Source organism: Phyllopteryx taeniolatus, chromosome 13, assembly GCF_024500385.1.
Source record: "Phyllopteryx taeniolatus isolate TA_2022b chromosome 13, UOR_Ptae_1.2, whole genome shotgun sequence".
NCBI classification, from domain to species: domain Eukaryota; kingdom Metazoa; phylum Chordata; class Actinopteri; order Syngnathiformes; family Syngnathidae; genus Phyllopteryx; species Phyllopteryx taeniolatus.
In genome coordinates, this window is record NC_084514.1 from 1,674,859 (window position 1) to 1,695,721 (window position 20,863).

The following is a 20,863-nucleotide window of genomic DNA, read 5'->3' on the forward strand; positions in this document are numbered from 1 at the left end:
TTTAAAATGAAAAAACCTTGGCTTCTTTAATTGTTTTCACTCTTATTTTTTTAGTACAATTACAAAGCCAACAAAACATTGTTATACAAAAAATACAATCACATAAATAAAGGACATCTAAGTATTTACACAAAACGTGCAGATTCTGGTTTATAAGAAATCCTTTGTTACAAGCTGATTTTGAACAATATTTTTAGAAATAAAATGCAGCCGCAGATTTCACGTGATTTAACAAATAACTATATAACACTGTCTCTAGTCTGCAAGCACATTTTACAAACATTTACATCACATAGTGGCCGCAGCAGAGAGGAAGAACGCTGCTTTTCGGTCTACAAAACAGCCGTGAGGTCTACTACTGGTCCAGCTCTGCTTTAAAGCCTGCCGATCCAGCTTGTTGAGGCCCTGAGAGCAAAGACGCAGGTCTTGAATTAGCTCTGACAACGCGTCCAGATCCTCGCTGTCCAAAGGCCCCGACACCTGGCAACCTGAAGGTGGTGCAACAAATGGAACGTGTTGCAGCCATAAAATTCTCAGTTCATGATTGTCTGCTAAAAACAATTAAGTTGATCAGTTTGAACATGAAATATCTTGTCTTTGTAGTGTATTCAATTAAATATAGGTCGAACATGATTTGCAAATCATTGTATTCTGTTTTAATTTATGTTTAACACAACGTCCCAACTTCATTGGAATTAGGGTTGTACATACTGGACTTCCTCTGATCTATTTTCTTTATTTAGTTATAATCACACTACTACGGTAGGCACCTTGAAGGTTTAGAAGAGTCAGCGACCGACGTGCTTCTCGGAGGGCGCTGAGGATGCTGTGCAATCCTACTGAGGTGATTGAAGGGTTTCCTGACAGGTCCAAATTCACCAGGTGGAGGCATATAGGGAGACACCTAAAAACAGAAGGGGAAAAATAAAAGATCATTTCGCAAAATAATACATAGAAGTCCATGTATCATTGGACTCAGTCATTTATTCTTTATCCTCTGCGTAGAACAACATATTAGTGCTGTACTGATGAGCTGTCAGAGGAGTTAAGACATCTCAAGCACAGTACTTACTGCATGTACTGTATTTGTGTGTTGATGTGTGCTTTGAAGGGGCGTGGCCTAGTGACTGACATCTGGAGCTTACACTGTAGTCTGCATGTGAGCGTGAGTTGTGGCCTACAGCAGCTCCAGCTGAAAATGCCTCAGCGAAATGCAAGGGGCAGGCATTGCGGTATCTTCATTGCTCCTTTTTTCCTCTTCACTCAAGTGGCGGAGTCTCTGAAGCTCGCCCGTAACTCAAATTTTGGCTCGTGACATAAAGCAAAACTTAATAGGCCAAGAAACGGCTCGTAAATTGAAAAACCCGTGAGATGGGGCACTCGAATGTCAAAGCACCACTCTAGTTGTCTCTCTGGAGTGCCTGTCCACCCATCGAGTGTTTAATTAAATCACCAAATAACGGCAAAAATGTTTCAGTGAGCGAACCGTAAAGAATTTTGCCAAATTGTCACACCACAATTTTGCTCATTTCCAAACACCAGCCCCAAACACCAGTTTCTCAGCTGGACAATGATCCACCTTTTCCAAGCTACAGCCTGACTACACGGAAGTATTATCAGCATTAGCTAACAATGTTACCAGTGTTAACTTGTGATAACCGGCATAGACCACAATGTCAACACAGGAGTGTATGCCGCATGCGCCACATGCACAGATCCGCTACACTAATTGAACTATTTTGTGTAAATGCACAAAACGTAAAAATAAACTTCCATACCACTAGATATGATGATCAGTGGACAACATGAACTTAATGTTATCACAATATTACATTTTTAAGAAGTTTTGCAATATTTTGAGTTCCCTGCGATTGACTGGCGACCAGTTCAGGGTGTACCCCGCCATCTTGAGACCCGAGGTGACGACGAGCACTATAAAAAAACGGATGGTTGATATTTTACCAAGATTTCTGAGTCTATCCCAGATGACTCTTGGGGCGACAGGCAGGGTAGACCCTGGACTGGTCATCTGCCAATCTCAGGTATTGCAATGTTATTTGTTGTAAATGTAAAAATAATTTCGTCCAAAAATGCATGTTATTACCGAACCTGGCCAAGGTTGCTGCACTGCCATCAGTTAAGCCATTAGCTGCCAAATTGAGGTGGGTTAGTGAACAGTCATCCTATTAAAAGGAGAGAAAAACAATGTTTTAACTCCACATTATTAACATCTGCATATGTGAACAGCACAAAGAGGACTTTTTCAATACCAGTTCTAATTGGACCAGGAAACGTATTGGTCCATTCATGGTGCGGGTCTACCTAACGTTATGACCCGCAAGTGCATGTACCTGCGACAGGATGTTGGCGAGGTGCTCCAGCGCCGGGTAATCAGTTGTGCCCCTACGCACACCCGACAGGTCCAAGTGTGTGAGCGTGTGTAGAGGCAGCGTTTTCAGCACTAGCTCAAATCCAGTGGAGCCCAGTGCATTGTGGGAAAGACTCACTGACTTGAGGTGGCCCATGCCTGGGAAATAAGCAATATGAACATAGTCATTTACTGGCGAGACAGGCTTGGAACAACTTCTAGACGTGATTCCCAGCCAGTGTGCCGAAGCACATTAGTGTGCCAGGAGAGAGAACAAAAGTATCACCTAATGGATCCAAAGAGTCTTCTTTACCTTTGTTCATCTATCTATGTGTATGCCAGTGACGTGTAGTGACACACTGACAGATTCTCTACCATTTGATGGCAGCAGGGCCAATAAACCTGTGCCTCCACCTGTTGCCATTCATACAACAGAATAATAGCTTTGTGTTCAACTAAACACCACCACCACATTTCACACAAAGTAAATTGGCACATAAAGTGAGACTAGAGTATCATTATTGCAGTATAGATACACTTTATGTGACAATTTTGTTAGTTGGTGTGGCGTGACATTTTTTCTCATCCAAAATATGGTTGAGAAACACCCGCTGTTAGGACAAATGTTGCCACCTGTCAGGGCACTGGCGAGCAGCAAACGATGCTGCTGCAGGAAACGCGATGTCAGGCCGCAGCCGCGCAGAGACAGCTCAGCCAGGAGCGGGCAGGAGGACAGCAGCGAGGACAGAGACTCTGATATATTGTCACCCAGTGGGTTCAGGCTGAGGTTCAACTCCTTCAGACACTGGCAGGAAACACAAACAACACTAACAGTATTGGACACGTACGGGAGAAGCCTTATGTCCAGCGGTTCTTGAGTCAAAACATTTGCAACGTAAATAAAAACACTGCTTTTGCAACGTATATCATCTTTGGCAATGTTCAACGTGATTTCCTTCCATCGGGCTCCTTTCGTGTCATCCGGAAAATACTTTGTAACATCATAACGATGCCCTTACGTACTCCGTTTCTTAGCATGAATTCAATTGGCGCTCGTCGCTCTTTTGAAAAAGTATCACTAGAGGTCTCGTAAAAAGGACCTCTACAATGCCGCTTATTCTACAGTTCTCAAAATGATGTCCGTGTGGGACATGATCAGCATCATCAATAAATCTTTGGGACTTCAGCTCATACAGTATCTAAGAATCTAAAATGAACTTTTGTTTTGTGTTTTTCCTTTTCTTTGAATTTTGTGAGACATCACCACAGGTTATTAGTGATGGCAAAGAGGCAACGTGATAATGATAGAACTAGAAATGGAACATAAGCAAATATCCACTACATATACAGTAAATGTCATTTTTACCAAACGGATGTAAACATAAATACTACACGAGACAATTTATTACTGCCAGCAAACCTAGAAAATTTCACACAGTGGAGACCTTCCTGTCCCATTTTCATCACGTATGTCAGATGCCTTCAAAACATGAGTAGTTGTACTTAATTTGAATTCTATTATACAGTGGTGTTGGACTTGGCGGTTCCACTATAAATTTGTTTTAAAAAATAAATTAATTAATGAAAAGTCAGCTTCATCACAATCCGGATTAGAGCATTTACTGAAATGCTACTTACTGGAAATGCAGGATGGCTAAGTCCCTTTATGGTACTTGCGGCCTTCTCAAGCCCCTCCCCTGTGACCTGATTGGCCGAAATGTCCAACAGACAGAGTCGAGGCATGGTGGCGGCGGTGGCGACCAGCTCGGCGAGGAGGTTGTCGTGGAGGCGGTTGCCCGACATGCGTAGCTCAGTCAGGCTGGCCTGCAGTTTGAGGGCACGGAGGAGGGCGGCGAGGGAGGACGCGGCCAAGCCGAGGCCGCACACCAACATGGAGGAGCTCCCGTCCTGAATCTCACACAGCCGGGTCACGCGCCTGTTCTCCTCTGCATGGACACGCATATGCGTTGACATTTGTTATTTATTTAAAACAGGTCCCAGGTGTCTTAATAAAATGTGACATGCTTTCATCAAACTAGCCCAAGGATCAAGAATTACAGAGCCCTTTACACGCACGCACGCACGCACACACACACACGCTATTTTTTGACTTGCCAAATCTGGCCTGTTTTTAGGAGCCAACGCTACCTCATCCAAGGGAGCAAGCCCTCAGCATGCCTCATACACTGTCAGGCCAATGGAAAGTCCTGCTTTCATGGTACACACATGAGGATCATAAGAGATTTATTATTTTTTTATTCATCTTTTACAGACCCCGCATAATTTAACAGTTTCGATCATACTGTGTGCGCCGTGCGCCGATAAACTCAACGTAGCACACCACGCACACACATATACTGTAAAGTTCCGTTCCACCACCAATGTAGAATGTAGTTAAAGACAGAAATCTTGTGGCTGGATCTTCAACCAGCCGAGCTGATCATCCCATGGCAGCTATTATGTACATAATAATTATGTAAATTATTGGTGAAACGATTGGTTTTAGCAACTATTCGATTAGTATCATGATTCAGTGGTTGCCGATTCGATTCAAGGACGATATTGGCTCATTTAGAATGATACAATCTGAAACGATTCAGTGGCTGGAAATCGATTCAGTAACTTTTTTTAACCAAAAATGAATCCGGGGTGCTTGTGAAATCAATACCTGCATACTGGACAGCGCAGGTGAAATTTATTCAATTCTTATTGTTTCTTGTAAGGGAATCGGGTAAAAACGAATTATGGTCGTTAAAGCCAAACGTTACATACTATAGCATTAAATATGAAGACTTTCCTGATCTACTTTCCTTTTATGACTTATTGTGCACTGTACTGTAAGTGTTTTCTAATAGACTATAAATCTGCTTAATATAAATTGATTGATTGTATTGTTTTGCAATAAAGCAAAGGGGAAAACAGCTATTTCAGCTATGATTTTATGGCTGGGCCATAAAATTGCTTTAAAAAAACAACACACACACACATACTGTGGTTTCTCATCCAATCACCAGGGGGCACTACGGAAAGGTCCGACTAAATATGGGGCATAAAAAAGGAAGTAGAAAAGAGATGATGATGATGATGAAGCACAAAATAGCCTTAACAGTGCAAACTACTGTGTGGTAACTGAGAAAAAAAAAAATATCAGGCGAAGTTAAAGGAATTACATGTTGTGCTTACATCATGCTGTGTGTTATTTCCTAGTATCGATAGATTACCTTTTAAAATGATTTAAATCAATATATTTACGTCCGGAAGGCTAACTTGCTGAGCACAGATCGATCCAGTTGGATCGTCGGAATCTAAATCGATACATCGACATAATAAATGAATCGTTACACCACTAATGTAAATTAGTCCCACAGTTACATAACAGTGGGGCAGCAAGTGCAGAAGAGCTCACTCTCAGACACATTTACACAATAGGCAGCTGAGGTCATTTAGATCAGATTTCTTTTTCTTTTCTGATTTTGTTTTGCTTGTGTATTTTGCAAAGATTATTATTGACCTACGCTGCAGGACGAATACACTGAAAACGTAAAAAGTATTTACCTGCAGAAACGCAACTATTTAATGAAGCAATCAAACAGTTAGTTTTTTTCCACCTAATATGTGCCCTTTAAACTTGCACAGTGAATAAAGATCTTGGCACGTGTGTTTTAACTGCTCACCCACTGCCAGGCTGATGCACGCCTTCTTGTAGCGCTCCTGAAGAGGGGGGAGGTCCCAAGACGACACATCAGCCAACACCTACAACATCGGTTTTGATCAGTCTTCAGGTTGTTACGACAAAGACGTTCATACCATCCAAACCTCCTCGTTGGTGTGCAGGACGGCCAACAGTAGGTCGTGCGGGGACAGCAGAGCGCCCTCTTTCTGCAGTGACAGGCGGGGCAGCAAGCCACACTTCTGGTAGTAACGCTGTGCGGCCTGGTCGCAGAGCCATGACACCGTGCAAGAGTCTGCCTCGCTACAGTGGATGGCAGATTAACAATCAACATCATACAAACGCAATAAAATATTTTCACCGCGTCATCAAACCTTTGCAGAACCGGGATTAGGAAAATGTCGTCCTGAACTCTGACCCTCATCCTTATCGGTGGAGGAAGTGTCGTGGGGGTAGAGGCAGCCATCATCTGAGTCGGCGGCTGAAAGGACAAAATGGCGAACTGAAATGGGGTTTCACAGGATTGTTGTAGAATATTTTTCCTAACATGGTAAATGAGAGGGGCAAAATACAACAGTAGTATAGGATTAAAATCTTTGAGTCAGTTAATTTTGGTGAAAAAAAAATATGAACAAAACGTGATCAGCAGTATCTTTGAATGATCATTTTTATGCATGACAGCCCTTTGCACGGGGGGATGAAAAAATAAATCACAACGCGTGCTCATTTTGCTGTTTGCTTCAAACCCTTTGTTATTGAAGAGTAGATCTTTTATATATGCATTTGAGCATGATATTAATATACCGTGATGTACAGTGGGTTCAATTAAAAAATAAAATAAAAACACAAACATATTTTGTCCATATTTTTAATGGCATTTTGTCATACATTTGGTTAGGAAGTGTGCCGTCCTATGTGGACCCCTGGTAGTGCTGATGAAAAATTGTGAACCCCCCCTCCATCATTTCATTTGCTCCGCCCTCTCTATTTTATAGATCACATTGAGGTAAGACTATAAAACTAAATGTGTGCTGCATGTGTTCTGAGGCAAAACACACTGTAATGTATTTTGAACTCAGATGGTTGATAATCCCGCACCTGCTTCTTAGAATACATTGTCCTGCCATACATTCATCAATGTCTGACGGTAATCAGTAATGAATGAACGTGGACCCAGATATGGCTCCTGATCCTGAAACATAGTAAGTCAACTTGTTGAACGCTTCACTTTTTTCCAAACTATTAATTTCATAAATAACAAAATTCTATATTCCTCATTCAGAGGCAGGGCGTTTATCTACTTAACTGCAGAGTACAACTCATCTGGGGGGAAAGATACTCGGTGGATGGACTCTATTTGTACTATAAAACACTAAATACAATACTTTAAAAATGTCTCCCCACGAATTATGATACTTGATTTGAAACTTTTTTTTATTAATCCCATTGTAGGCTTCAGCTTTACAGTTGCCATGTCATTCCTGTAGGTCTCATTTATAGTAAAGGTAATTACATGCGAGTGACTGGCTGTCGGTGAGCCCTGACGTGACAAGCCGAAAGTCACAACAACAATAATAATAAATAACACTGTTAAAGGAATACATCTCTGACCGTGTCAATCAAATGACATTCATGCTATGTTAATTGCAGACTAAATTGAGCCAGTGAGAATTAGAGCAGACCAACTCCATTTTTGTCATTTTGAAGTTAAGTGCAGAAATGTATATAGAAAAAGCATAGCTTTCAGATGAATACTGGTTTAAATCAAGGTTTACTTCCAATTTTGACAGATAGGAGGCAGTGCAGTATTACACTCAACAATGAAACCAGGCTTCACTTCTCACAAAAACATCCAAGTAAGGTTTAGAGACTGATAGAAGACTCAGAGAGTGAGTAGTGCTTTAGCTTGTTAGTGTAACTGAATGTTATTTATTTATGAATGCATCATCTTTCACGAAATATTGCTAGATTTGACAAATGTTCCGAATAAACAAAAAAGTAAGGAAAACTACAATTTATGTGAAAACAAGTACCCAGAAAAAGTAATCATGGCCATCACCAAGATATAAATCTTCCAGATTTTATTGCAGCCCAAAAAACTGAAATCATCCCTCCTGCAAAAATGAGCCCACTGTGGCTCCCGGTTGCTCAACTCCACATAGGTGTGAATGCAGTTGTGTTTGTTCATACTGTATGTGCCCTGCACTTGCTGGCGATCGGTCGCAAGCTGTCTTGTGACCCTAATGAGGGTAGGCGTTATAGAAAACGGATGCATGCATTTGAAATGCACCTTTTAACGCCAGTCTAGACTTCAGCTTTACAGATGCCATGTCATTCCTGTAGGTCTCCCTCATACTATAGGTAATTACAATAATAAACACTATTCAATTATTATCAATAAAAACTGAGCATTCTTACCTACAAAAAAGATGTAATACATAGCTCTGATAGCGTATTGTGCAGGTGTACCTAATGTTGTAACTGGTTTATGTTTCGATATTATCCATTTTAAAGACTTAAAGAGCATTTGTCTTAATATGTCACCTAAACATGAATATGTATTATTGTTCTCTGACCTGCACGTGTATTCGTTGAGGTGGCGGCGGCGTGTCTGGTCTCCCGTCGTCATCTGCCAGGGTGGGGCTATGTGACGTGTTGACTTCTCGTCTGCCCAAACGGATCATGCCAGGCATCTGAGTCATTTTCACCTGCTGTGCCTTCAGTGAGCTATTCCTTTTCAAAGAGGGCCCCCTGGCGCTGGAAGGCGGAAGTGCAAAACCTGAAAGCATACAATTATTGTCAAAACTATGGACGCAACAAGGAGATCAAATATTTTTCGGAGTTCTCACTCCTGTAGGACATCTGAGAGTTAGGAACTCTCGCAGTAGAGTTCTGCTCATCTTGAAGCCGCCTCTTCTTTTTGGGCTGCCTCTCTGCCAAATCATCATCCAGCCAGTCGTCTTCCATATATTCCTCCGTGGGAACCAGAGCTGATTTGCTGCTGGATGAAGGGCCAGGCGTGCTGGGGATGTGAGGCTGTGTTGAGCGGCCTTGTAGGAGGGTTTTAGCGCTGCCTAACCCTCGAATGGCGCTGTGGTATTCGTCCTGTGCGAAGACGTAAGGGGCAGGGGGATCCTGCCCACTTTCCCGGCCAGGGTTAGTAACTGAACCCACTTCTTTATTTGGAGTTGTATCTTTTTGACTCTGAGCTGCTTGGACGGAGAGTCTTTGGCGGACTGGACGTAGGGGACTAACAGGGCTGTCGGAGTCGCTGTCGTCTGAAGAGCTTGGCTGAAAACGAAACATAATAAATGTGTTTCGTACTTACTCTAATGCTTAGCGTGCCAAGAGTTTCTTCACATCACACATTCTACTGTAGACGCATGCATACGAGGGTATGACGAGGCAATTTGTCAAAGTTGTAAACAACCCACAGTCTATACGTTTTAGGTACTATTATCATTACAATGGTGAGGAGGTAAACTGTTGTCTTTACAGGTTTGCAATTACTGCACGGCTGTAAAAAAAAAAAAATTGATTTGGCTTTCAAATTTCACATACTGTACGTACATGCATTTCATTGGACAGTGACAATGTTTATTGTTTACAGCTATCGTACAACCTAGTTGTAGGAGTTAAAAAGCGGGCCTCTATTTGGGGAGAGGCATTTATTTATTCAAGTGCACGACTAGGCACAATGTTATTAATCATAGTGTGTACCCCACGCACCCTGAGAAACACACACAACCCCTAACCATGCACAGACTAAAAAACACAGCCAAAGTAACACATTAACCCATATCCAAACACCGACACACCAAAATCCCCCAACAGCAACGTACAAACTAAATACAGTGAACATAAAAAGTCTGCAAACCACTGTTAAAATGAGAGACCAAAAAAAGACCAAGACAATACAGTTCCAAACTTTTTCCATCATTAATGTGCCTCAAATCTGTGCAATTCAATTGGGGGGGGGGGTAAATAAATATTTTCGAGAGGGTAAGTAAAAACTGAGTGTGCGCACACCCTCTCATCACTGAGAGTGTATGGTTACATGAACTATTATTACCCCATAAAGAAGAGCGGCCTCTGTCCCTCTGGCTGGGAGCCGCTCTGATGAACTGCCGACTTGCCGCTTCTTGAGGCTAGTACAAGCGTTCGCCTTCAACCAATCGCTGCTCCCGGACCTGTCTTGGCTGGTGGCAGAGCCCTCTCGAGAGGACGAAAGTGGCTCAGAGTTTTCGGCATCGAACAGCTGGCTGTCCTGCAGAGCGTCAAAAGGTTTGGGAGGGGTGGCCGCGACGTGCACTGCGGAAGGCAGCAAAATGAGATCTGATTTGAGACTTTTTGGATGCAAAATAATGCAAATTGACTGAATAAGAAAAACAAGTGACCTCCTCCTGCAACCGCCTCCATCAGTAGTCGCTCTGTAGCTGCACACGCTTGCCTGGTCTCATGGTCCAGCTCCTTTTTGTATGTCCTTTGCCACTGACGGAGTGTGTCCAAAGCAGTCTGACCCTGACAGACAGAAAACACACAGATCAAATAAAAAGAATAGAAATGCAAATTGCCAAGATTTAGCTTACTTCCTCACACTTGATGTTATTTGATTGTTCCTATTGTTTCCTATAGAAAGAAAACATCTAGCACATCAACTCACAAACATACACTAACATGTCTGACATACACACAGAAACTCACTGGAACACTAACACAAGCAAACAAACAAAATATGATTCAAGAGGAAGAAGCAGAGCACTACTAAATGAAAACAAGGAACTTTAATGAGTACCACTGTCAACATAAGGACTGTAAACTGTTAGCTGTATGTCTTATATTGGATAAAGGTGGACATGGGAATTATAAGGTGCATTTATCTTTGTTCATCTCACAAAAACTATTTACACAACTAAAAAAAAATTGTATCGAAGTCTTATATAGGAAAATGATTGTCATGTGACTTAACAGTTGCATATATCTTGGTTTATGTCACAAAGATATTTGCACAACTTTAAAATACTTCTTATATTAGATCATGTGGACATGGGAATTAACAGTTGCATGTCTTTGTTTAGCCAGCACGGCGCAAACTGGTTAGCACATCTGCCTCACAGTTCTGAGGACTGCGGTTCAAATCCCGGTCCCGCCTGTGTGGGGTTTGCGTGTTCTCCCCGTGCCTGCGTGGGTTTTCTCCGGGCACCCCGGTTTCTTCCCACATCCCAAAAACATGCATGGTAGGTTGATTGGAGACTCTAAATTGCCCTTAGGTGTGAATGTGTGCCCGAATGGTTGTTTGTTTATATGTGCCCTGCGATTGGCTGGCAACCAGTTCAGGGTGTACCCCGCCTCCTGCCCGATGACAGCTGGGATAGGCTCCAGCACGGCCGCAACCCTTGTGAGGATAAAGCGGTACGGAAAACGGATGGATGTCTATTTATTTTACAAAGATGCAATCTATATGGTGTTAAAACGCTGTAATGTGCACTCTAAAGAAACAAAACACCTACAAACTTCTCCTTGACATGCCATAACAGCATGTTTCCGCAAGGATGTGATTGTCTTGGGGCACTAAAGTGTTGTACATCATTTTGCACCAGAGATTGTTGCTTGGTACTCATATGTTTCGTGACCAACTCACCGGATGACCTTGCAGCAAAGAGAGGAGTTCACATATTAGTATTCACAAAACTCAATTTCTATTCATGTGTTTCCATGTTGTGCATTGCATTCCTAATACAAGCCTAAGGTCCATTTTTGGTCGTCACCAATGTGGGCTGGTTTTGTCCAGAAAAAAAGGCATACTGTTAATGTGTATGTGGAAGTCCTGCTGTATCAACATGAGTTGCCTTCGCCCAGATATAAGGGTTACAATGTTTATTTGAAGTATTTTGATTACAATCCATTCCCCTTTCACTGCAGTTCAACATTTGAAGAACCTTTATTAGATTTCATGGGTTAGTCACATGTTGTGCTTGTCTTTCAGAAATGTGGGAATTAAATTGCGTTAAAATGTACAAAACTGTTACAAGCGAGGTCAGCGCCCCTAAACCTCTGATCCTAGAACCCCCCCGGGCGATCCCCAATCTTTTTTGCACCATGGTCCAGTTTCACGTACCCCTGCATGCTAGTATTGCATCTCTGGTTTTTGCAGATGATGTGGTTCTGTTGGCTTCATCAAGCCGTGACCTCCAACTCTCACTGGAGCAGTTCGCTACTGAGTGTGAAGCGGCTGGGATGAGATTCAGCACCTCTAAATCTGAAACCATGGTTCTCAGTCGGAAAAGGGTGGCGTGGCCTCTCCAGGTCGGGGATGAGATCCTGCCCCAAGTGGAGGAGTTCAAGTATCTTGGGGTCTTGTTCACGAGTGAGGGAAGAATGGAACGGGAGATCGAAAGGCGTTGCAGTGATGCAGACTTTGTATCAATCCGTTGTGGTAAAGAAGGAGCTAAGCCGAAAGGCGAAGCTCTCGATTTACCGGTCGATCTACGTTCTTACCCTCACCTATGGTCACGAGCTGTGGGTCGTGACCGAAAGAACAAGATTCCGGATACAAGCGGCCGAAATGAGTTTCCTCCGCAGAGTGTCCGAGCTCTCCCTTAGAGATAGGGTGAGAAGCATCCGGGAGCATCTCAGAGTAGAGTCGCTGCTCCTCCACATCGAGAGGAGCCAGATGAGGTGGCTGGGGCATCTGATTAGGATGCCTCCCGGACGCCTCCCTGGTGAGGTGTTCCGGGCACGTCCCATCGCTAGGAGACCCCAGGGAAGACCCAGAACATGCTGGAGAGACTACATCCTTTGGCTGGCCTGGGAACGCCTCGGGATCCCCCCAGAAGAGCTGGAGGAAGTGGCTGGGGAGAGGGAAGTCTGGGCGTCCCTGCTAAAGCTACTGCCCCCGCGACCCGACCTCGGATAAGCGGTAGAAAATGGTTGGATTAAAAAAAAAAAAAAAAAAAAAAACTCCTAGCCAGTAGGTGGCGCTATTCTGCCACGGTTTGACACTACGGCAAATCATGTGCATCACTTCCTGTTCAGACAACAAAAAACCCGCATGCATGGTTGGTTTTCTTGCCAAAACTTCACCGGCTTGGAAATACTTAAAGGTGCAGACGAACCAAACTTTGGTTCATGACGGTTGTGGAGCTGAAGTATAAAGTTCCCTCTCGAGCCACAATTGTAAGGACTGGGATACCACAGGTACATGACAATGTTAAAGAACAGCTTGAATCTAACGATGGCGCCGTGCATCATCATTGTCACGGAGCGCTGTGAGAAGTGCTGGTGATCGCTGCTGCAATGCAGCTGCAGAAATACCTTGCAGAAAATGTACTTGAGCGTTAAGCCAATCCACTCCAACACTGGGCTGAACAGAAATTTGTATTTTTGTTAAATTTTATTTTATTTTAAATCCTCTCTGGCCAAGTTAGCCAGAAAATAGCTCTCAGCACCATGCAGCAGCGTAGAGAGTGAACGGCTCTCTAATTCAGTAGCTTGCAATCTTAATGTCACAAGAAATAGATTCCCTGCTGAAAATACAGAGACGCTTCTGTTCCTCAATAAGAACCTGTCACCTTTTCACCTTCAGATGACAGCTATAAACAGCTTAAAGGTTGTGCTGCCTTTTATCAGAAATAAAAGAAAGGTCTTTGTTCAAAACTGTCATTGTGTTAAGTGAAATTTTATGTAACAAAAGTACTAGTGGTATCGGTACTTGGTGTCAGTATCGATGAGTACTCACGTACCTAGTATTGATCTGAAAGAAGCGGTATCGAATATCCACAGACACACAGGAACATAGCAAAAAGGGGTCAAAAAATTAATCGGTCGGGCTCACTAGCACATTATAATGCTACCACAAACACACACCACCACTATGAAATGCTGAAGTACACACACTCACTAACACACAACTCAACACATCCTAACACAGACATAATAACGCTCAAACAAACACGAACAAACTACCACAGAATAACACACTGTAAAACTGACACACAAACACACTCTGACAATGACAGAAACACACACATCCACACATACCCTCGCGTTGCGGAGGTTGACGGCGGCCCCTCGTTCCACCAGGAGTCTGGCCACCTCGAAGTGGCCACAGTTCAGGGCGTCGTGCAGAGGAGTCAAACCCTCACACATTTTGCCTCCCTGATCGTTAATGTGGGCACCTCGGTCCAGCAGCGCAGCCACAATGTCTGGATGGAAATGGAGGATAGAGAGAGGGTGAGACGGCGTTCTACCAAAGAAACGTATACAGGAGAGTGGTTTAATGAGTGTAAATCAGTTACCATAGCGACCAAAGTTGCAGGCCTCATGCAGGGGAGTCCAGCCAATGTTGTCTCTAGTATTCACTGGGTGGCCCTGACAGCATATTAGTTCATGGAAAAACATTTGAAAGGATATTTGCAGTATAACCAAAGCGGCCCTATAAATGACTGGTAGTCTGGTCCATGTACAAGGAAATTACAAGGACAGGTTGTCTGATGTTTGCTTTTTTGCTATGCTCAGGCATTGGTGTGACTGCATTCAAGGAATTTGTATCTTTTCCATGTTTAAATCTATTTTTGACCCACCTGTTCTATCAGATACTGGACTTGCCTCAAGTCGCCGTCTATGCACGCTCTGTGAACGGCTGTCTCACCCTTGATATTCCTCTTGTTCCACTGCAGAAACAAGCAGTGCAGCAGAAGTTCAACACTGAAGTTGTGCAAGAGAACTAATGTTGCCCCCTCCTTCTCACCCCTCTTGCTTTCCTCCTCCCGGACACCATCTTGTCATATCCCTCCAGGTCCTCATCTAGAAACAATACGAGGCATTGTGAGATCAACTTGAAAGCAAATGCATGGTATGTACGCTTTGAGTGAAAGAAAAAAACGAACACCTGAGTCTGAGAGGATGACATCACTTTCATCCTGAGATTCACTGTTGTCCATCTCCTCCTCCAACGCCTCCTCTCCATCGCTTCCATCTGGATTCCAGCCTTCGGAAGCACAGAGCTCCAGCAGCTTGGCTTCAGTGTCGTCGGCGTCCGACGAGCCCTTTCGCCTCCGGGCTGCCAACCAGAACCTCAAAACACGCTTCTGTACAGGAGGGAAACCTGAGCTGACTACTGCGTATGCACAACTCGCTGACCGCAACATTAGGTACACATGCACAATGCAATGGCAAGAGCGGTATAAAAGAATCTGCCTTCACAAATGTATTCATTGAAACTCACAGAGAGATACTCCTTTAATAATATGGGTGGAGAGCGGTCCTTCAATTAATTTCAGCACTTGTCACCATTGAGGGGGTGGGTGACCTGGAGCGGTGAACTGCTTGCCAGGCAATTGCAGTGTACATACAGGTAGACAAAACAACCAATCACACCTATGGACAATTTGAGTCTTCAATGAACTTAACAAGCATGTTTGTTTTAAATGTAGGAGGAAGCCAGAATACCCGCAGAAAACACACACAAGCATGGGGAGAACATGCTAATTCCAAAGAAGAGAAATGAACTCAGAACCTCTTGACTGTGAGGCAGACGTGCTAACCACTATATATACACTATAGTGTATATACACTGCTATACTAAATAATAACCAAATTATTAGAAGCACACCTCGGTATGATGAGTGTACAGAAATAAATGTTACCAAAGAAAATCCGCATGATTCTGATGTAACTGCTGTCTGCTACCATGGCAACACAGATCCTAAACTGCAGTTAACTTGGAGGTGGGTGAGGTGTCTTTTTCTGTGACGCAGTCATCTTGGTTCTGTTTAAAAATTTAAATGGATGGGCAGAATAATTGATTCTTGAGAATCATATTGATCGAGAGAGGGGAATTCATTGTTGACTAACCATGCCCTGAATGAACTGAAGCAACATAGAGTGCAATACTTGACTGTAACCTGTTGATTTAGTCGCAACTGTTTTGTGGTCCTATGAAGAAAACGTGACAGCTACAGCAAGTTGAGCCACTCTAGAGCGAAACCTTTCAGTACAAAACTGGCTTCGACAAGAGGGATTAAGAACATTTCAAGATTCTCATATCACATCAAATTAACTGGAATAATTCCTAATTAATTATGCCCATAGGCAATCAAGACACCCATCCCTGATTCAGAGGCGTCCTGACCTGTGATCCTGCCTGCCCACTCGTCTGAGCGCAGTGAAGAGCCGCACTGTAGCTGCTGTCCTGATCCTCTGGGGCACTGCCGCTCTCCTCCTGGGCCGCTGCGATGTTTAGCCAAGAGCTACATTCCTGACACATACACAGACACACACAGATCCGGCTGACATGCGAATTGGCACGTTATACCCATCACTCGCAAATCGGATTACCTCGGCCGGGCTGCCCTGCCGTAACGCGAGATCCTGCTTGTAGTGCCCCACAGCCTCACTATGCCGCCCCAGGTCAGCGAAGGTGGTGGCCAGAGACACGTGGATGACCGCCAGTTCGCGTGCGGGCTTCCCCAACGCCTCAGCGCCTGTAAGCTAATCCGGATGGATAAGCGGCATTAATTTAAAAAGTGCTTTTATAGATTACATTTTAAAAGTAATTCGCACACAAAAAATAAAAATCACCTGAGCTTGATATGCATTCACAGCTTTGTGGAAGCAGCCAACCTTGCAGTAGAGATCTCCGAGTTGTTCTTCTAACCCCACGGCCTCATGGGAGCTCGGTTTCCTGGCCTGATCCTCCGCCAACTCCTCTTCAAGCTTACAGCCCCGGTCGGCTATGGAATGGATTTTTAAAAAGCCGTATTTGACATAGTATTGACATATAAATAGTAGGGCCAATACAGTTAACAGGATTACACAAATTAAACTGATTTCCACAGAATTTTTAAGAGGGGTTGTGCATGCATGGGCCAACCAAAACACCAGTATATTTTAGCAAGAATCTGGATAAAGTTGCTGATACAGGTAATTTCACCATTGGCGTCACATGTACATATTTGTTCTACCAATACGCCATTTGCCTTAATAGCGCCTCTGCTGGTTGCAGCCTCTTTGACAAACCACGTGACAAAAAGGTGCCGGCAAGAGCAAACAAGGGTTGGCGATGACCACTGGACTGGAAATGGCACTTCTGGCATACTGTACTCAGTCAACTGTTTTGCGCTATGCTACCAGTACATTAGGGGTGGTACAAATATCAATTAATCGATGCATCACAATTCACCTAATTCAATAACGATTCAGCAGCTCCTCTGAATTGCTTCACTTCATGACCAGTAGGGGGCGCTTTGCGTGTGATTCACATTTTATGGACAAGGCTGGAATCACCACCCCCACCCAAAAAAATGGCGTCCAAAGTAACCAGCAGCAGCGAGAATCCAGTGCCTTCAACTTTCAAATCTTTCAAATCTTTGGGGTCATTTTGGATTCCTTTTTAAATCCGGAACACAGGAAATAGACAAAAGTAATGTCTTTTCGTAAGCTGTACCAGGCAGAATTAAGTATTGCAGTAATATGACAAACATTTGCAACAACCCGTGGCTAAAACTGTTAACTCAAAAAATACGAAACTTGACAAAGCTTTTGCCTGCAAACTGCCGCCAAGTTTTGACCGCAGGCTACAGTATGGTGGAAAACCAGACCTTCAAGAAGATGATGCAAACACTCAAACCACAATATGTAATAACAACACGAAAACACATCAGAAGTCGCCATCCAGAACCTGTGCACAGCGTTGAAGAACTGTCATATAGCATTTCTAAAACAAACAATCTAATAGTGACTTAACACTCGTACACATCATTGCTTGAAAACAAATGTAATGTAGAGTATATTAAAAAGCAAGCAAGCTCCTTTACCATATTTAAAGTGTTTCTTCACCGCTTGCCTGTCCTGTGGCTGCTGGGAACCCAACAACAGCGCTTTTTTAAGGGATCGTCTCCCGGTCACAAAATCACCCAAAGAAAGCTGGACCTGTGTATGTTTTAAAAAAAAAAAAATAATAATAATAATTTTAAAAAGTCACAAAACTGATAGTTTAACTTTAGCCTCCATCTTGTGATCCCTTTTCTAGAGCAAGTTGTTACCTTGCCGATGCAATAGAAGCACTCGCTTTCGCTGAACTTGTCCTTCATCTTCCGGGCGCATTCTTTGGCCTGCTCGAGGCAGCGCAAGGAGTTGGAGTGCTGGCCGTTGCGGAAGAAGATGTTGCCCAGGTGGAAGTTGGCCCGATAGAGATCCTCCAGCAGCCCGCTCTTCCTTTTTAAGAGCAAAGGGGAAGAGAGTTAATAGCAAGCAAAGGAAGCTAGTTCAGCGTTGAAGGTACAGAGGACTCGCAGACAGCTCAGTGAAATTCAGCTGGAAATGTCTTGAAAATGTGCTCCAAAAGTCCAACCAAAATCAAATACAGGAACAAAAATGGGACAAGACAATAAATGGGGTAAAGACAATCAATGGATGAGCAATCCACTTGACCTCTCTCAGTAAAACAAAATGACATCATGGGCCTTTTTGGATTCTGGTTTTGACTTAGGAACTTTCTTTTCCTATCCAAGCGAGATGAAGCGAAAGTACTTTGAGGAAAGGTGTTCAAATTGCCTCGATGCAACCTTTAACCCACCTTTAGCATAGGTTACTCCTGACCAACCTTTAAAAAAAGGATTTGACCTATAATGCTTTATGGCAAAAATATTTAAATCAACAAAGTATACCGACGCCGTTACAGAACCAACAGAAAACGCCTAAGGAGAAGAAGCAATGCATCGCGGGTAAGTTACTATTACGCTACAAAACAATAACTTATGATGTTAGTATTAAAAAATACAAGTTATTTGCGTAGCTCATAATTTACCTCATAAGAAAAGAAAATGCCAACTTCACATTTAAGAACGAGTACTGGGAGCAGTAAATTTCCACATTCACATAAGTTGATTCTCGCTGTTGGCAACAAAAGACTGAAATAAATATAACAAGCACACAAGACTTTTTAAAGTCCATCTTTGGGAAATACTATTTTCACGCTTGAGACTTAAGCCTGGTACGCACACAAAGATTTCTCCACTCTTAAAGATGTTTCATCTGCTACAGCAGGGATGTTCTCAAAAAAACAACTTGCTTTGGAAAATACACCTTGTTGTCTGGGGAACACACTTTTATCCAGAAAACAACTTCGGGTAAAACATTTTTGTTTTTATTTACGGTCACTTCTGTATTCGTCAGTCTCGGGTGCTTCTTGATTGGCTACATTCTGTTCCACGTCCATTATTCCATTATCGGCGTCATGATTCAGGAGAAGTCGGCATTCCCCACACACGAAGAGCTTTGGTCGTAAATGTTGAACACGTTCATTATTTAAGATTGTCGGGCCCCGATCTGTTTCGGACTCTAAAATCACGACGAATCCACTCTTAACACACATCACACCTAAGGACAACCTTATCGGATAATCTTAAACGTTAAGATTGTCTGGCATTTGACGTACAAGGTCGAGAAGGGGCGGAATAAGCACAAAAACAGGCCGATTGTCTTTATGCGTGTACCTGGCCTTAAGCCAGCAATGCTTGCCGTTGCGCGATGCCATCGGTCAGGAAAAGTAGAGTCAAATTCATTTTAAACAGTGCTGTTTTTGTCCATGTTCAAAGGAAAGCACATTTTGTATCTCGCCTTGACCCATTGACGTTTTCCACAAAGGTTAAGGAAAGGTGCTGAAAATGTTAGGAGAGTTGACTTTCCAAAGAGGCCCTCTGTGTCTTATTGAGGCAGCTCTTACTCTGCGGTGAAGACACTGCGTCGAATGAACTCGCTGCAGCGCTTGGGTTCTCCCAGGTGGTCGCAAACCACACCGAGATTGAGGAAAAGTCGAGCCTTCATTTCATGAATGTCTCGCTCTGGCACAGTCCCTTAACAATACACACAGACACAAAGATTAATTTAGGTCATTATTATAGTTATACAAGAAAGGAGCAGAGAGCAGCAGCATGTTCACAGTTCACACCGAGAAGATCCTCTACAATACTAAGGCTCTTCCGGAAGGCATCTTCTGCTTCTTTGAGACTTTTCTTCGATTGGTCCGATTCGAAGCGGAAGAGGTAAGTTCGACCAATCGTGGCGAGCGCCCGCTGCTCCTCTACGAGATCGTTGACAGAGCGGGCCAAGTCCAGGTGACAGCGCTGATGCTAGACAAGACAAACGCAGACACAACCCGTTTAGAGATTATGTTTCCAAATGAATATTTGGACATACTGTAGATGTACAAATGCTCACTTTCAGTGCAGCCTCAATGTTGCCCAGCTCAGCAAAGCACTCTCCAATCTTACGATGGGCCACAGCTCGTGAAATTCTGTCGTTTAACACCTCAGACAGCGACAACTCCTGCCGGTGCTCCATAATGGCTGCTTCATAGTCACCTGGACGAAGGACCCCCCAAAAAAAACGTCATAAAGATTTGCAAAAGGGACAAAAAAATAAGTGTATAGAACAATTTCTTGCTATAGATGAACCTAAAATGTAAAAAAATGTAAAAACATCCTTTAAAATCTCATCGTAGCCTATACTGTTTTTCTTACTAAAATGTGTGCATGTGTGTGCGATGTTTCTCTGGTGACAATTTTACAGTAGGTCGAAAATGTCGGGCATTAAAATAAATAGGTAATTCATTATTTGTATACCAGTTAAAATTAGTATATAGAATAATGTGTATGTTTTGACGGTTTTATTCAACATAACCAATTATGCGACTCAGTGAATACAAATATGTACTATATTCATTAATAATTATTGCATACAAATACGTGACAAGTGGCTGCCATCTTTGGCCATCTAAAAAGCACTTCAAGTGCCTCTAAAATCCTCCATAATTAATTAAATTC

At 43.1% G+C, this 20,863-nt stretch overlaps 1 protein-coding gene across 3 annotated transcripts in view; it reads right to left on the reverse strand.

Annotated features, from left to right (window-relative positions):
* tonsl (tonsoku-like, DNA repair protein) overlaps window positions 1-20,863 on the reverse strand; it is a 22,850-nt gene continuing 1,987 nt past the window's right edge. The window contains exons 3-28 of one of the 3 annotated variants that reach the window (XM_061793730.1): window positions 20,259-20,401; window positions 19,990-20,170; window positions 19,765-19,894; window positions 18,083-18,254; window positions 17,855-17,969; window positions 16,620-16,771; window positions 16,377-16,529; window positions 16,171-16,296; window positions 14,929-15,127; window positions 14,788-14,843; window positions 14,621-14,710; window positions 14,336-14,408; window positions 14,079-14,242; window positions 10,436-10,559; window positions 10,111-10,349; window positions 8,888-9,329; window positions 8,615-8,817; window positions 6,413-6,519; window positions 6,176-6,341; window positions 6,043-6,079; window positions 4,007-4,314; window positions 3,002-3,173; window positions 2,352-2,527; window positions 2,110-2,183; window positions 771-904; window positions 1-488 (exon numbers count right to left, since the gene is read on the reverse strand). In XM_061793730.1, the coding sequence (XP_061649714.1) occupies window positions 289-488; window positions 771-904; window positions 2,110-2,183; window positions 2,352-2,527; window positions 3,002-3,173; window positions 4,007-4,314; window positions 6,043-6,079; window positions 6,176-6,341; window positions 6,413-6,519; window positions 8,615-8,817; window positions 8,888-9,329; window positions 10,111-10,349; window positions 10,436-10,559; window positions 14,079-14,242; window positions 14,336-14,408; window positions 14,621-14,710; window positions 14,788-14,843; window positions 14,929-15,127; window positions 16,171-16,296; window positions 16,377-16,529; window positions 16,620-16,771; window positions 17,855-17,969; window positions 18,083-18,254; window positions 19,765-19,894; window positions 19,990-20,170; window positions 20,259-20,401 (4,136 nt within the window). In that variant the 3' untranslated portion in view covers window positions 1-288. Of the gene's footprint in view, window positions 489-770; window positions 905-2,104; window positions 2,184-2,351; window positions 2,528-3,001; window positions 3,174-4,006; window positions 4,315-6,042; window positions 6,122-6,175; window positions 6,342-6,412; window positions 6,520-8,614; window positions 8,818-8,887; window positions 9,330-10,110; window positions 10,350-10,435; window positions 10,560-14,078; window positions 14,243-14,335; window positions 14,409-14,620; window positions 14,711-14,787; window positions 14,844-14,928; window positions 15,128-16,170; window positions 16,297-16,376; window positions 16,530-16,619; window positions 16,772-17,854; window positions 17,970-18,082; window positions 18,255-19,764; window positions 19,895-19,989; window positions 20,171-20,258; window positions 20,402-20,863 lie in introns of all 3 variants that reach the window. The other 2 variants (XM_061793729.1, XR_009791291.1) reach the window with 2 other exon arrangements.